The sequence below is a fragment of the Myxine glutinosa genome, chromosome 11, assembly GCF_964187855.1.
Source record: "Myxine glutinosa chromosome 11, kmMyxGlut1.1, whole genome shotgun sequence".
In the NCBI taxonomy this organism is placed as follows: Eukaryota; Metazoa; Chordata; class Myxini; order Myxiniformes; family Myxinidae; genus Myxine; species Myxine glutinosa.
The window spans coordinates 32,700,220-32,716,883 of record NC_136271.1 but is presented as its reverse complement, the minus strand read 5'-3'; the positions used below and the strand labels follow the sequence as shown (position 1 = coordinate 32,716,883).

At 42.0% G+C, this 16,664-nt stretch overlaps 1 protein-coding gene across 3 annotated transcripts in view; it reads right to left on the bottom strand.

Annotated features, from left to right (window-relative positions):
- The window catches only part of RELN (reelin), a 515,504-nt gene that overhangs the window by 454,480 nt on the left and 44,360 nt on the right, over positions 1-16,664 (bottom strand). For all 3 annotated transcript variants that reach the window (XM_078786532.1, XM_078786533.1, XM_078786534.1), the window contains exons 9-11: positions 13,035-13,143; positions 12,661-12,925; positions 7,199-7,344 (exon numbers count right to left, since the gene is read on the bottom strand). In XM_078786532.1, the coding sequence (XP_078642658.1) occupies positions 7,199-7,344; positions 12,661-12,925; positions 13,035-13,143 (520 nt within the window). The remainder of the gene's footprint in view (positions 1-7,198; positions 7,345-12,660; positions 12,926-13,034; positions 13,144-16,664) is intronic.

Below are 16,664 nucleotides of genomic sequence, written 5' to 3'. Positions count from 1 at the left end.
GAGTTGCCTGTATGAGCCTTTCAGCTGGTGTATCCGAGCGTGCACAGATGAAGCAATTGAGCACAGGTGGAGTAACGTCTTCATCCATATTGCTAGACTCCATGTCCTGCAAAGTAGAAAATGAGATATATTTAGAAATTATTTTTCCACAAAGGAGTGTCTGTGGTGAAATATAAATGTTAACAATCAACTCAGAATCATGAAAAACCCTTATTTGACCCCTCATAAGTTACTTAAGGGCCGATTTAAAAAAATAAAAATTCTCGAAAATATTTTTTCGGTACCCGAATTCAACAGCTTTTTTTCTGGGTTTCCCACGGGAGTTGACCTTCAACATTTTAACACATGTTATTACACACCTTTACAAACATATTGGTGAAGAAATTTTTTGGTAACAATTTAGTTAACAGATTTTCATATGTTTCCCTTACTAGTGGATCAGACTCAGCAACGGTTGCTAGAGTGAGATGTGCATGGAAGAAGTTTCGGGAACTGAGTGGCGTGCTGATGATGAGGGGAGTGTCGTTGAAGCTCAAGGGAAAGGTGTATGCTGCATGTGTGAGAAGTGTTATGATTATGGGAGCGAGACATGGGTCATGAATGTAGAGCAGCAACGAAGGCTGGAAAGGGTGGAAATGTGAATGGTTCGGTGGATGTGCGGAGTATCGTTGAGAGAGAGGAAGACAAATGATGAATTGCGAAAGATGATGGGAATAGAGCCTGTGATGGATGCTGTGAAGAGGAACACGTTCAGATGGTTTGGTCATGTGTTGAGGAAGGATGAAAGTGACTGGTTGAGAAGAGTGATGGAAATGAATGTAGAAGGAAGTAGAGGATGGGGAAGACCGAGAAAGACTTGGCTAAAGATGGTGGAAGAAGAAATGCAGGCAAGGAGGTTAACAGGGAGAGATGCAGAAAATAGGGCAAAATGGAGAAGATTATCATGGGGCCGCAAGGCTAATCCCCGCTCTAGCAGGGAAAATGGCGTTAAAATGCCTTGTTGTTGTTGTTGTTGTTGTATCCTGTAAATATTTTGTTCAATTTCGTTTTTTAGAAACAAATTTGGTGTTGTTGTTTTTACAGGGGGTTCAAAACCGGGAATAGAGAAATGGCCCACCCTGTAGGATACGTTTGTGAAGTGCAACATGCTGTACTTTGATTAAACCTTTCAGCAGAGCAACCGGAGGCATGCCAAGTAATAATAATAAATAGCAATATCTGTGGAAAAGCTTACTTTGTCACGTGAAATCATCCAAGCATGGAGAGAGGTCAGCCGGACATGGAAAGGAATGGCAAGCATACAGAAACGTACGTACTTTAAAAATTGGCTAACACATTAAGAAAAAGGGAGAATCAACAAATGGATATATAACCCTGTCAAGGTCCATAACATGTGTGATGTATTGTCCAAACTTTGGATATGAAGTCAATTGGCAAGCATGTAAACGGTTTGCTAAAAAAAAAACCCAACTTGGTATTAAAATGATAAATAATAATAATAATAGTAATAAAGGAATATCTGTGAATGGAAATCCCAATAGCTAATTTCTACTTATGAAACGTGTCTGCAAGCTGAGGACGGTAGCTGCTTGGGCCTGTAGAGGATGGCTGGCTTGGCCTGGACTGGTTAAACTTATATCGTGAATTGAACGTGGCTTGTGAACGACAGACCACAAACGTCACTTTGAATGAAGTCTTTCCAAATGGGGGATTTTTCCATGTGTTGGTCGTACCTGAAGATGCTGCTTCCGCTCCTCAATGCTTCCTCCTCACCCACCCAATTAAACATTCCTTCTCACCCTGCCCCCTAAAAGGATCCCCACCCCTGTCCTGCACCCTCCTAATGCCTTCTCCATTGTCCCTAACTTTGTGGACCTCAAACATCCCATGTCTCCATTCCAACCTGACAGTTCTCTCAATCCATGCAGCTGCTGATGAGCCAGACATGATCTGTTCAACAGAATCTTTCATCTCCACAGGACGTACCTGAATCCTTCGTGTCTCTCCCTGGCTATTGCCTCCCCCAAGTTGATAGGGCTGAACCCCACCTGGCAGCAGAGTTGCATGTAACTTCACAAACTCAATTTCTCACAGACCTTGTACTGATCTTACACCTCCCAACTTCCAGGACTACCTTTGGCTGCGACTTCCCCTCCTCTCCCAACAGTTTTTGTGGTTTTTTTTGTGTTTGTCTGTGTTTTTTGTGTTTTCAAACAACATGGACCAACATTTAACTATTCATACTAACTCTCAGTTCCTCAAATATGGTGATTACAATTGTCACCAGGCAAACTTGCTGAGTGTTGGTTCCTCTCTCACCAACCATGGCACTTCGGCAAAGGACATCTGTGACTCCATGGGACTGACGCCATCTGTGATCTTCCCGACCCAGATTTCTCCCAATTGCAAATCCTCCCTTTTGGCCTTGGTAATGACAAACATTCTGGCAAATGTCTCCTGCTTCTCCCCTGCTCCAATTGGTCCATCTGATCACATGCTTGTCAGAGTCAATATCTCTGGCTATTCTCAGAGAGCTGCCTCAGTGACGGCGAGTCCTGCAGTTCACTTGAGCAGATAGTCAAAGACTACAAGCAGCTATGTCTCTTCAGGACTTGTCTCCTATATCTGCTGCACCTGACATCAACTCAGACTGGGAATTCTTCAACATGAAACCGGATGCATCCCATCGCATGTTCAATTGTAGGATTCCTCTTCTTGCCCATGATACACTGAATCTTGTGGTGAGGCAGTTGTTACGAAACAACTTGCCTTCTCTTCCTGCAAAAGCAAACCCGACTGAAGGCAATCTCAGAATAATCCAAAAAGCTCGCAACAAGTGTGTGTGCACTATCAAGAGAGCCAGAGAACAACGTCTGGTCAACCTCAACCTTGAACTTTGAGACTTGTCTCCCTCCTCTAAAACCTGGTTGTGCCTTGTTAAGTCTGTTTCCTGAGTATGTTCCCCCTCCATCCCTTCCCTCTCCTCAAATGGCACCACAGTCACTTCCACTCGAAAGAAGGCCGAATGCCTCAATTCTGTGTTTGCTTCCAAATCTTATGGGCAATTCAAACAATTATGACTGGAATACCACTTCACTAATGATGTCATCGTTGACACTATACAGCATATATCCCCCATTGGGAGTTGACAACATATGCCAAGTCTCAATGTTTTTCTGTTGAGCGGTTTAGGAGAATAATATGTCCATATTTTTTCTTTTAATCCAATATGGCTGGCTGCCATACCATGTGACCTATGACATCACAGTTATCAATAAAATATTCTTCATGGGGAATCCCTTGTGTGTTAAAGTTTTGCATCAATCGAACAAGCAGTTGCAGAAAAATAAAAAAAATTTAAGCAATGATATATAGACGTGGACACACACAAACACACACGCACACGCATACACACACACACACACACACACACAAAGGTGGATACTTCGAGACCTGGGAGGCTCAATTCCACCTTCTGAAACCCACATTTGGAGATAACCTACGACACACAGATGGGTGTTGCAATTGTCTCACATCCCTTTTGGGGCATGAGTAAATATGACAATGTGAAATCCCTATATTTTTTGGCGGATCATGTATGAATAAAAAAAAAAGGATGCTTTTTATGTTTGTTTCACATTTGCAAGATGTTCCATGTCCAATGAGTGAAAGGAAGTACATTTCCAAAAAAATCCAATTAATCATTTGTATAACTGCAACATATAAGAAACATGGAAATTTGAAAATAATTCCTCAATTGATTCATAATTTGTGCCACTGTTAAAAACAATAATGGAAGATCATCTTCACTCAGTGACATCATGAGTCAGAGGTCACGAGAATATAATATGGATGAGGATAAAATGAAAGATGTTAACAGGTGATAGTACAATGTATGCAAACAGGCCGTAATTGTATGCAGGATTGAACATGGCAAATGATTATAGAATTAATAAATGATAGATGATAAACTGCAGAGTAAGAGAGAGAGTAAAGCTCTCAGGGCTGAGTTGTCCCATCTGGGTACAAATGTTGACCCAGCTATAAACCTTTATCCTGGTGTTTTGCATGCAAAGTAAATAATTAATGTGTGCTCCGTCCCTCGGATGGACATTAAACTGAGCATCACATGTGCCGTATAAGTTGGTGGATGTTAAAGATGCCACGGTGTCCTTAATGAAGAGTAGGTGAGCATCCTGAACAAATTACAAATACCTGCTCTAACCTACAGGGGGCACTGTCTCAGTGGCACAGATGAAGTCATGATTATTGGTTCACGAGTTATCAAGTGACCACTATATTTGTCATAGGTGTGTCTGTGTGTCTGTCTGTCCGCAGCATAACTACCCGATGATGTCATCCGATCTTGATGAAACTTGGGTGGGAGGTTGATATCATGATCTAGTTGTGTCCTGCGTAGAGTGGGCGTATTGCGCCCATTGTGGGCGGAGCCACGCCCGAAAACGATGTCTTGTTAGGGGGTAATCAAGTTCAAGCTACATCTTCTCCGAGGGATTTGGTGGAATCTGACAGTGGTTTCGGTATTTGGTTAGGCCAATGTCATGTGTCTAGCCCCACGGAGCTCGATTTTCCATTTTTGCCCCAAGGTCAAGGTCACAAGGTCACGAAATTTAGAAAGTCGATTTTTGATGGTTTTATTACATTGTTTGCTTCCTGATAGGGTGAAATGTCGTACATGATCTTATATTATCACATACATCATGAAATACAAGTTTTCCAACAAATTTCAGATTCCTCGACCTTTGACCTTTGAAGGTCACAAAGGTCAAAGTTTCAAAGTTGTCGGAATCAAACGGAATTTTCGGTATTGTGTAGCTAACTAACCACATAACTGATTATACATTATTTTCTATCTCATTTCAAGGTCAGTAACCTCCGTTTTGACATTTCAAGGTAACAAAGGTCAAATTTTCAAAGTTGTCGGAATCGAACCGAATTTTCGGTATTGTGTAGCTAACTAGTCTCATAACAGATAATATTGTTGCGGATATGAGGATTGCATTTTTTTGATTGTGTGTATTGTATTGTGGTAAATTGTTGTGTAACATTGGTTGGATATGGCCCCTCCGGCCTCCAGAGTTGTGTAAAGGTAAAAAGGGCGTCCCGGTAGTTAATTCCATGAAACACCACATTGCAGGACACTATAAGACCCTTGTTCAGTAGTTTATATCCTTATTATGTGTTTTAGGGTAAGGCCTTGTCGTCCATTAACATGACACTCCATTTCACCGAGTGAAAGAGATAGATTCCCTTCATTCCCATTCCCAAAAACCTCCATTTCCCCGTTCGTAATGGCCAAGCCTCAAATTGGCAATTACATCCCCTCCAATTGCCGCCATTGACCACGAGGCAGGGTTCGGGAAGAAAGGCGGGTCCCCACCTCGTCATAGAGGGGAGGAGTGAGTCAGCCTCACTCAACCAACCACGAACAAGGGGTTGGACTTGGAGAGGGTGTGGAGAGAAACATCAAGGAGGTTCGAAAAGGTTGAGGGGCAGGGCCTATATAACCCGCCGCGGGACGTTCCCCAAAGAGGAGAGAGAGTCGCAAAAAGGTCAAAGGCAGATGAGCTGAGAAGAGAGATGAGCTATGACAAGAGCTGAGTTGTGAGGTCCAAAAGCAGAAGATCATCCAGGGAAGCACAAAGCCTGCTATTCGTCACCTTGCTCGCCAGCAGCAGCGTCTACAGCAGCAACAAAACTCGACAGCCGTTTGGGGCCTGGACGGCAGTTTGGAGCAGGGCCGCGAAGAAACGGTGGCTGCCCAACGCGCGGATCGTGCTGCCGGACCCATTGGACTTTCCTCTCCTTCCAGCCATTCCTGCCTGCAAGTTCCCCATTTGCGTACGTGAGTTTGTTTTGTTTGTTCTGTCCTGGGTAGGTAATTAAGTCTGTATAAGCTAGTATTTTCCCTGTGTCTCTAAAAGCTTCTGTATATTATTTTATTATCTTTCCTTCTGCTTGGTTATTTTGAGCCTGTAAATAGTAAATAAATTTAGTAGTATTTTCAACCTTTTTCTCGTCTTTTTATTCCTTTTCTTCACATCCGTCGTCTTTGTCTTTTCCCTGATTGAATAGCTGTGGCGCGATACGGCCAATGTCTGGGTGAATCGGGTTAGTCGGGAAAAAAACTGTTCGGCCGCGGTGCCTCCGCTCGGTAAACAACATCTTATCCGCGGACCGTAACAATATATTCCTATTTATATATTTTCAATGTCGGTTTTGACCTTCGTCATTGAATACCGCTTGCTCGTGAACCATCGTCGTCTCCTGACTTGTCATTAAAATATTCTAAAGGAGGAGGCCCTCCGATGGTGAAAATTTCCTACCCATCAGTTGCTGAGAAAAAAAAATTCACAATGATCGGATGTGTTGTACTTGTCGAATTATGACGTCATAACGTAGGCACAGATTACATCATCATTAATATATCTTATTCCCCAAGGGGAGTACTTGACAATGAGCCAAGTTGCAATTTTTTTCATGGAGCGGTTTCGGAGATATAGATGTGCAACATTCTTCGATTTCTTTCCAATATGGCGTCTGTACCACGTGACCTATGACGTTTAATTATCATTAAAAAATTCTACAAGAGGAGCTGCACATATTCTGAACATTTCGGGTCCATTGGTCTAACAGTTGCAAAGGAATTTTTGTTTTATTCATACTGATCAGATCAAGCGTTGTACTTGTCGAATTATGACGTCATACTTAAGGCACCGATGACATCATCATTAACATATCTTATTCCCCATGGTGAGTACTTGACAATGAGCCATGTTTCAAATGATGTAAACTCACTGAAATGATGTAAACTCGCTGCCACATGCTGCATATGAAATTATGATGAGCAAGAGTCATAAAGAAACATCTCCCATCAATATGGGCCTACAATGGAGGGCACGCTGAATCAACTGAATGCCCTTTTTGAATCTTCAACTCTTGCTTTTGCAAAATACATGATTAAAACTTTCACCATGACTGTGCAGATGAGACACTGTAAAAAAATATTTGGCACAAAGGCTAATTCATATTTTTTTTAAACACAAAAAACATTTCATATTACGTATGCATCAATGCATCAATGCATCATCCTGTGATAACAGGTCATCTTAACCATATAATTATCATCCATCGTCCCGTATTCTTGGTATTTCCAAGTCACATTCTCCTTCCTCACCCAAATAGCTGCTCTTCAAAATCTTCCTCCCACAGAACCTCTTGTGTATCCACGGACAGGTCAAGATCTCGAGTCAGGGCAAACTGCTCCGAGGTGGGGTCCGGCTCAGGGAAGGAAAGGCACTCTCCATCTGATTGGCAAGTATCCTGCAATGAAAAACAGCTGTAGCTAACTAGATATCTGCGATCACAAACCGATCGCCAAGGGTAAGCCTCCCTTGACCGGCTTACCCTTGGCGATCGCCCACGACTTACCCATACAATCATGGAAATATCATTTTCAGTCCACCATGTGACCTTGACCTTCAACATTTAGGGATAGTGTATAAATTAAGAAAATGTGTCCTCATCTACAATCTATCTACAAAACTGAACATCATGAAAATCAGAGCGATATTATTCAAGTTATGATGAAAATGGTGTTTTTTGCTAATTCGGTAACAATCTGAAAAAAGTAGGTCAAGGACAAGAAACAAATATCAGGTGCACAACTTCAGTGCAGGTAAACTATTATGATGCAAAAGCAGCTTTAAGGCCAAAAGGTCTTTAAGATATCACATTGACAAATTTGAGCGATGCCAAAAAATGCGTTTTTTTTTTTTGTACGACCATTTGACCTTACCTTTAACTCGGATGGGTATGATGTAAATCAAACGCAAATGTGCTTTTAACCTCGGCTCTCTAATGAGGACAATGTCGGTCTGATCATACAAACCTTAGTCGAGTTTTGGTGACAAATGTTAAAATATATATAATTAGGTTATGACCTTAAAATTAGGTCAAGGTCATTCATTCATTCATTCATTTCGGTTTATTAGAATCATTAAACACTGGACAAGGCAGTCCGAAGACTGAAATTTGTCAAGTTTACAATAATAAAACAGTATTTCATCAAACTTACAAATATGTACAAAAAATAATAATAATCATCATATAAAATTACATTAATATACATATTATGTATCAAAATAAGTATATGGAATAAATAAACATACATAATCAAAACAACAATAAAAAGATAAAATTCTACCAACAAAATAACCTAAAATAGCAGAAAACTTAAGAACAACAAACAGATATTACAAACTGCCAAAATCAAGACTCTCTGCTCATCTTCACTCTTTCATTCCTCTTTTCTCCCGCCTCTCAAACAAACTCCCTCACTCTCTTCAATCCCACTCCTCCCTCCAGGTCTTTAAAACAGCTGTTCACCACCATCTCTTATCTTCCCCCATCCACAACCCTGATCTTTTCTACCCCCGTTAATTCACCCCAGATTCACTTTTCTGAAATAACAACTTCTTTCCTGGAAGTCCTAGCTGTGTCCATGTGTTTTTACCTCTCCCACCCCCACATTCCCTTTCCCACGCCTCCTCCCCCCAAGCCCTCTCCCTCCCACAGATCTCCCGATGTCCCTGCTCGCAAATGTTGTACTTGTATGCTTCCCCCTCTTTCCCCATCTTGTCTCCCACTCCCTTTATTTTGTCTTATGTGTCCGTTTGTTTTTTTGTCATTAATGTTAGCTCTTACACGAGCCTCGATCTTGTATACAAAAAAAAATGCATGTAATTGATTTTGTGCACCTACATAACAGAATTAAAGCATTTCAGTCAAAAAAGTAATTGTTTAATTAATTGTATCTTTGAGTATTACACTGAGGTAGGTCAAGATATAGAGCATTCCTGAGTTGCATATTATACCGAGACACAGATTGTCGGGTAGGAGGAAGAATGTCACGGTGACGATCACATTTTAGAAGACCAAGTCCAAAACGCAAGAGAAGCTCATTCCTGCGTTCGCTCAACAACTGTTTACCAAAATGACAAAGTTGTTGCGCATAGGACTGAATAGATGGGTACGCAATAAAACGGAGCGCACGCTTCTGGAGTAGTTCAATCTCATCGCTCTGAGCCATTGTGATGCCAGAACCCCACAAGGGGGGACCGAACTACAGAAAAGGGCGAATGTACACTTTGTATATGTCAACAACATCAGGGGCACTCACATGGAATTCCTTAAAAGTACAAAGAACAAAGAGTCATCGAGCAACACGAGATACCATCTGCTGGATTTGACTATTCCACTTCAGATCAGATTGGATTATAACACCAAGGAGAGTGAGCGATTTAACTCTTTGCAGAGGGATGTTATCAATGACAATGTTTAATTGTGGTGGAACATTCTGAAGAAAAGATATTTGCATAATCTTACATTTTTCCGGCTTCGCCGAACATCGTTAAGGCAACACTAATCACCAAGTGCATCAACATGGGCTTGCATTGAACTTTGCTGAGTTCTGTTCAACACTTCAACCAGGCTCAAGTCATCCACACTTCAACCATGCTCAAGTCAAGGTCAAAACAATAATGTCAACTCTACATACTTTATATTCCCATTATTGATGCAAAATTTCATTCAGTCCAAGCCTCCAAGATACAGCTTGGAAATTGGGGGAGTGTTGGAAGAATTTTTTTTTGCAAACTCCAGAAGGATGACAGGCTGAGTCAACCCACCTGGTGTTAATTCAACGGAATGACAGAGGCTCAAGCTCAGGAAACGAAAGATCTCCATCTTGCTTATATACTGTGTACCCCACCCCAGCCCTCTCTCTTCCACAGATCTATCGATGTCACTGGTCTCTACTGTTGTTGTGCTTCCCTCTCTCTCTCCCTCTTGTCTCCCACTCCCTCTATTATATTGTTATGTTTATGGGGGGTAGATAAAAGAATACCATAGGAGAGGTAGAACTGTTTTGGAAGTAGCATGGACTGTGTGACATGTAGGAGCATTTCTATGTAATAAGTAGGGAGACTGCAGCTTGAGGTTGTTTACTTGTGCATTGTGCGAGGGATGGCGCCATGCTAATTATCTGCAGGGTTTAAGGATAATGTTCCCCAGTGCATGCCTTCCCTCTGTAATTTTTCCCTTACAGGTTTTGTGCACAATCCTTTAAATTACAATTACGGCCAACAAAAGCCAAGAACGAGTAGGTCGGACTAAGCCCCACCCCAATTGACCTAATAAGGTGGGGGCCCCACCCAGAATGGGCGGACATTCGGTGGGCGGTTGGGAAGGCCAGCAGGCCACACCCCAAGGGCAGTGATTGGCTCTCGCAGAGAGAGGAAGAAGAGCGCATTTGCCTCTTGCTCGAATAAGATGCTGGCCATTTTGTACGCCGAGGGAGAGAGCTGGTTTTTCGTGACAGCGGGAGGAGGTTTTGGCGGTGGTGCTCTGCCAGGGAGCTAAAGGCCGCGCTGTTCGACCCAAGGACAAAGATGGGGAGAAAACGAGACAGCCATCTTCACAACTTGCCTCTCATCCCCGGGCACCCACAGTGCCTTTGACAGGCAGCATTCGACGTGGCCATCTTGGCCGAGTTTCCCACATGAGTGGCTCCGAGCAACCTTGCACTGCCGACCTTACCAAAAAGCCCCTTTGGAGACAGCTAAGTGCTGGAGAGGGAACATTTTATTTTTATTACTTTTTCCCCTGTCGTGCTTTGTGAGTCAGTGTGTGGAGGCATCTCAAAATAGGATTTAGTTTTACTTCAACATTTATTTCGTCCGCATTTATTTTTATTGGATTCTTTGTGTACATTTTATTGTCGCGTTTATTTGTGGTGGTTTCGGGAATAAACCCTTGTGTTTGTTCAGTTAACATCTCGCATCCCTTCATTCCCACATGCGCCAAAAATAACCGTCATCTTCGGAGGCCGCCTCAAACCTGGTTTTACCATCCGTCCCTGGTGATCTTAATTACCTGGCGACGCGACACGCGATTTATGTGTTAGCTCTTACATGAACCTCGACTTTGTATACAAGAAAAATGTTGAAACAAACCCTACAACAGCTATAAGCCTTCCCTACAACAGCTATAAGCCTTCCCTACAACAGCTATAAGCCTTCCCTACAACAGCTATAAGCCTTCCCTACAACAGCTATAAGCCTTCCCTACAACAGCTATAAGCCTTCCCTACAACAGCTATAAGCCTTCCCGAATCTTATAGGGGGGGGGGAGGAGACTTAATTTAAAATTGCTTCAAATATCAAATACCTTTTATCGTGATGTACCTTTTGCAACACATTCACACATTCCCCTCCCCACCAATGATTTTTGCTCACATTTTTGTACGCTTCAAGGTATTATTATTTCCCTTTCAAAGTACAGTTGGAACCCAACATTTGCAGTCCAAACATTCGTGGACCGTGTGTATTTGCGGTTCATAACATGTGTCCTGCTTTTACATTTGTGCTTCACATATTCACGGTAAAAAAAATTTATTTTTTTTGTTTTTGTTTTACACATCTGGTCTTCTATATCCACCGCCGCTGATATTAATTCAGCCTGGGAATTCTTCCACAGAAACCTGCTCTCTCTTATGCACAGATTCATCCCATCTCCTCTTCAATGATCTCATCCATCCTCCTGCTCTCCGTACTCTGAATCATGTGGTGAGGCAGTTGCTTTAAAACAAGTTTATTCTCCTCCTGGAAGGTAAATCCAACTGAAGACAATCTCAGATCATTCCACAAAGCTCGCACGTATGTGTCTACTCTCTGGAGAGCCAGAATACAACATCTGTCCAATCGCAAGAATGAGCTTTCAAACTTGTCTCCCTCCTCTAAAACCTGGTGCCGCCTTATCAAGACTTGCACGCTCTGCCCTCTCCGTCCTTTATCACCCTCAAGTATCTGCAAGATGCATGTGGTGCAGCAACAATCTCCTAGTGAAACTGCCTAAATCCAGAATCAATGCTCACCGAGACTCACTTGTTCCTCATTTTTTCCCACCTGTGGAACCACCTTCCATACGCTCTTCAATCTCATTCTTCCCTCCACGTCTTCAAGGCAGCTGTTCACCACTATCTCAAGTCATCCCCCATCCAAAATCATGATCTTTTCTACACCTGTTAAACCAAATCCCACCCTTCCCCAAATTTTTTACTTATGTATCCATCTTGTCCACCATTTGCATTTTCCCTTACCCCTCATTGTTACCTACAACCCTTGTTTGTCCATCTCCTTTTATTTTCTCCCTTCACCATGCGGTTGGTGTTTCCCTTTTCTCCTGCTGTTCCCTTTGTTATGTTGTTTCCTGATATGTTCTGTGTCATAGCTCTTCCACGAGCATAGACCATGTAGTAAAAAATAAAAAAATAAAAAATTCTAGCCCATTCAACTAATTCTCCCCCATTTGCGGATTCGACATTCACAGCATTTTCCAGGAGCGTATCCTCCGCCAATGTCGGGGTCTGACTAATACCAGGGGTATCCACAAAAGGTCTCGCAAAGTGGTGCTCATGCAATAGTCCAAGAAACGTCAACTTTGATAATTTTCTAATGTATAAGTATATAGATTTGGAACATGGACACGTTTTTTGGAGGGTGCATGCCACTTTAAAAGTGCAAGTGTTTTCATCGATGGAAGAAAAGGGAGGTAAAGCAGAAATATTGGACAACACACCTTGATAACAGCACCAGGGAAGAACAACCAGTTATCTGTGTTCATCGGATCCATATCGTCTTGCAAGAAGGCTGGTCTGCGAGCGCCATTGACTACCAGGACATTATCCAATGCCCAGCATCCCTTGTAACCATTTTCCTCCTTATTCGCCAACACAATTCCATCTCTGGGTCTCACAAAGTCTTGTTGCCACCGAAGGGTCACTTCAAAAGCACGGGCCTCTTGGGGCAGTGGAACAATATGCACAGTTCCTCTTCTCGAAAGACTGCACGACTCCCAATGGAAAAGAGGAGAACACACAGGAAGATGAGAAGAGATGATGAAAATATGATTGGATTTAAATCTTGCATTGATCATTGACATCGTCATCTCACCGTATGCTTTCAATCTTTCTCCAAATTTGCACATCATCTATGAACAAGGAGTGAGAAAAGTACAGGGATATTCTAGGGTCATTCTTTCCCCATCGGCACGATCCAGATCCTGCGGACATCACAAGGGCGGCTTTGTCAAAAATTTCCACAGATTGCGACAAATTGTTTTAAGAAGACAAAAATATATAAATATTATGGTTAATCCTGGGTGATTTATGTGCATAGTTTTCCAAAGTTTTTTCCCATGTGCATAGTTTTCCAAAAAAAATCCCATTTACCGGATTTTCTTCTTGACTTTCCATGTCTTTTCAAAGACAAAAGTCTCACTGGGACTTTTGCATCAAATTCCAAGGATTCTTTTTTCAAACAAACTTCACCGGTTAACAATATGACAACGATCTCCCTTTCGTTAATATTTCAAAAATAATGAGGAATTGAACACAGACATGGAAAAAGATAAAGGCCCAAATGAAGACCACTTATGGCATATCATCACTAGCACGTTTCTGCCAGCCTGTAAAGTTCCAGTTAGCATCTATACTCGCAACCAGGCTGGAACATATTATAAGAACCGTGAAAAATTGTATAATTCACGTGTATAATTCTGCAATGATGGCCCTGACGACAAAACAAACTAGAACGGCACTCGGTTCAGCACATACCTCACCCAGGCTGAACACTGATAGGATCGGATCTTGATTCGGCCCTGAACCAGAATCTAATTGGATTGTTTCTGTCACCTAACCAACTCATCCACCTAGTTTCGTCATAATCTGTCCATAACTTTTTGAAATGTCGCGCTATACTGTATATCGTTTTTGGCCTTATCTCTCAATGCTGAAGAATCACTTTGGAAATTAAAATAAATCTCTTATCTGGATCCAGATCAGGATCTTCACCGAAATTTAACGAATTTATCTTTGTCGCTCACCCAATCTGTCCACCAAGTTTTGTCCGAATCCGTCCGTAACCTTTTAAGATATCCTGCTCACAGACAGACAAATAAACAGACAGTTGGGTGAAAACGTAACTCCGCCTACCTTCGGTTGTGGAGGTAACTATAACACATAGCACCACATTGTTCATTCCTGCCACATGAGATTGAGTTCTCCATTTTGCTCATTACATATTACTCCAGGATACTGATGTGCTCTAAAGCCAACATGCAAAAATTAACAAATGATTCATTAGTTATTTTCAGGTGTTTATTTTTCACAGCAGTATCAGCTTATATTGTCTCCAAATATCAATAATACAGGGTGATTCACATATGACGTACTATTTTGTTTTTGAATAACTGTGTTGCGTGAACCGATTTACTTGTAATTTGCAGCACATATAGACAAATGTTCCCCATTTATTATGTGAAAATTTCATTTAAAAATAATTGATACAAATTTAGTTATTGGTCTCGATATGGCGGCCGTTTCTATACGTGAACGTACCAGTTTGTTTGCGAACAGGTACGTTTTTCATGGAAGTCCTTCACGAACTTGCTGTCCATGTCTGACGTGCGACTGAAGGTGCTACAGTAATGTGGAATTTATTGGCTTCATGCTTTAGCATTCATCGCATCTGCATTGCCTGTTTGCTTCTGGCCTCCCACCCGTGCGTAGCACGGGTATTTCTCTAGTATCAATAATACGTTGTTATTTCTTATATTGCTATATAAAGATATAATAATATATAATAATATATTTCAATACATTGTTATTGCTTATATTGTCTCCCAATATCAATAATATATTGTTATTTCTTATATTGCTATATAAATATATAATAAAATGAACAAAAATACGGGGAAGGAGAAGCAACCACTCAGAAGAATGACAGAAAATCATTTCCCTTAAATTTACCGTGTTCACCAACTAGCACGACCAGATACAGGACACCAAAATAATTTCCCTTACACATATCGTGTCCACCAACCAGCAAGACCATACCACTTACCTCTGGATCAAACTGTATTTCAAATATTCAAACGGTTTTTACATGCTGCCGTCTCCTAGCAACCAATGAAATTTTTCAAAAATATTGTAGTACATTTATTTTTTAATAATGTACCATATTTACGGCAGTATATTTATTTACGCCATCAGTAAGGAAGGAAAATTTCCAGCGCGCTGATTCGCTCATTCGCGCTCATTGATGACGATCACGATCACGTGATGACGTGATCACGAATGATGTTCGTGACGTGATCACGTGATGTTCCTTGCCACCATAAACTCACAGCAAGTAGCATAGATTTTAGCATGATTAGCATTTAGCATGATTTAGCATGATTTAGCATAGATAGTAGCATGTTTCACATAGATTTTTTTTCAGCGAGGAATATTATACACGGATTCTGACCGGTGGCAGAGCAGCGCGCTGATTCGCTCAGAGCGATCACGTGATGTTCCATCTCCGCCGCCAGTTGGCTTCACTTTTCACGGAGTATGAGCGTTCTATATATTTTCAATTCAGTGCGCCCGACTCGCTCACCTACTTGATTTGTGGCATAGACATGGCCATTGGGCCTTCACGGTGTAATTTGTGTGAGGCTTTTGTCCGAGTGAGCTTGAGTCGAGAGGGCGAATGTACGGGTTGGGAATGTACGGGTCTCCCTTCCCCCACCCGGCAACGCCGGTACTGGAGGGCGTCACAGGATCGGTGAGTCTCCAAATCCGCTTCGTGCTGTTGCGAAGATTCAGGACGATGTCGCGATTGTTGTGCTGCTCTCCGACCATGAGAACTGCAACGTCATTGTTGACTGGCCCTCCCCTTCCCTCCCCCTTCCCCCTCCCCCCTCCCCCCTCCCCCCTCCCCTCCCCCTCCCTTCACCCTACCCCCTCCCTTTTCCCCCTCCCCCCCTCCCCCTCCCCCCTCTTCTCCCTCACGTTTATACACTGAATGCCGGGTACTTCCCCCCCCCCTCTTCTCCCCTCCCCCCCCCTCTCCTCCCCTCCCCCCCCTCTCCTCCCCTCCCCCCCCTCTCCTCCCCTCCCCCCCCCTCTCCTCCCCTCCCCCCCCCCCTCTCCTCCCCTCCCCCCCGTTCCCCTCCCCTCCTCTTCCCCCTCCCCTCCCCTCCCCCGCCCGGCAATGCCGGGTACTTCTGCTAGTAAACATATAATAATATATAATAATATATTTCAATACATTATATTGTCTCCCAATATCAATAATATATTGTTATTTCTTATATTGCTATATAAACATATAATAATATATAATAATATATTTCAATACATTGTTATTGCTTATATTGTCTCCCAATATCAATAATACATTGTTATTGCTTATATTGTCTCCCAATATCAATAATACATTGTTATTTCTTATATTGCTATATAATATATAATAATACATAATAATATATTTCAATACATTGTTATTGCTTGTATTGTCTCCCAAAGTGTATCAACAATAAAATACTGGATTTCTGAATATTAAGGCTCATTATAAAAGATATTGTTCTGCGTCTATGGGATACCCCAAGGCACCTCATTTTAAAAACGTTCATAAATCTTGAATAAAAAACATGATCAAGAGGGCTATTAAAAGTGTGTGCACATGACTTTTTTACTGTGTGGTGGCTATGGTGAATGGGTCACCTGCGTCGGCCTAGTATATTTTATGCAGAGGACA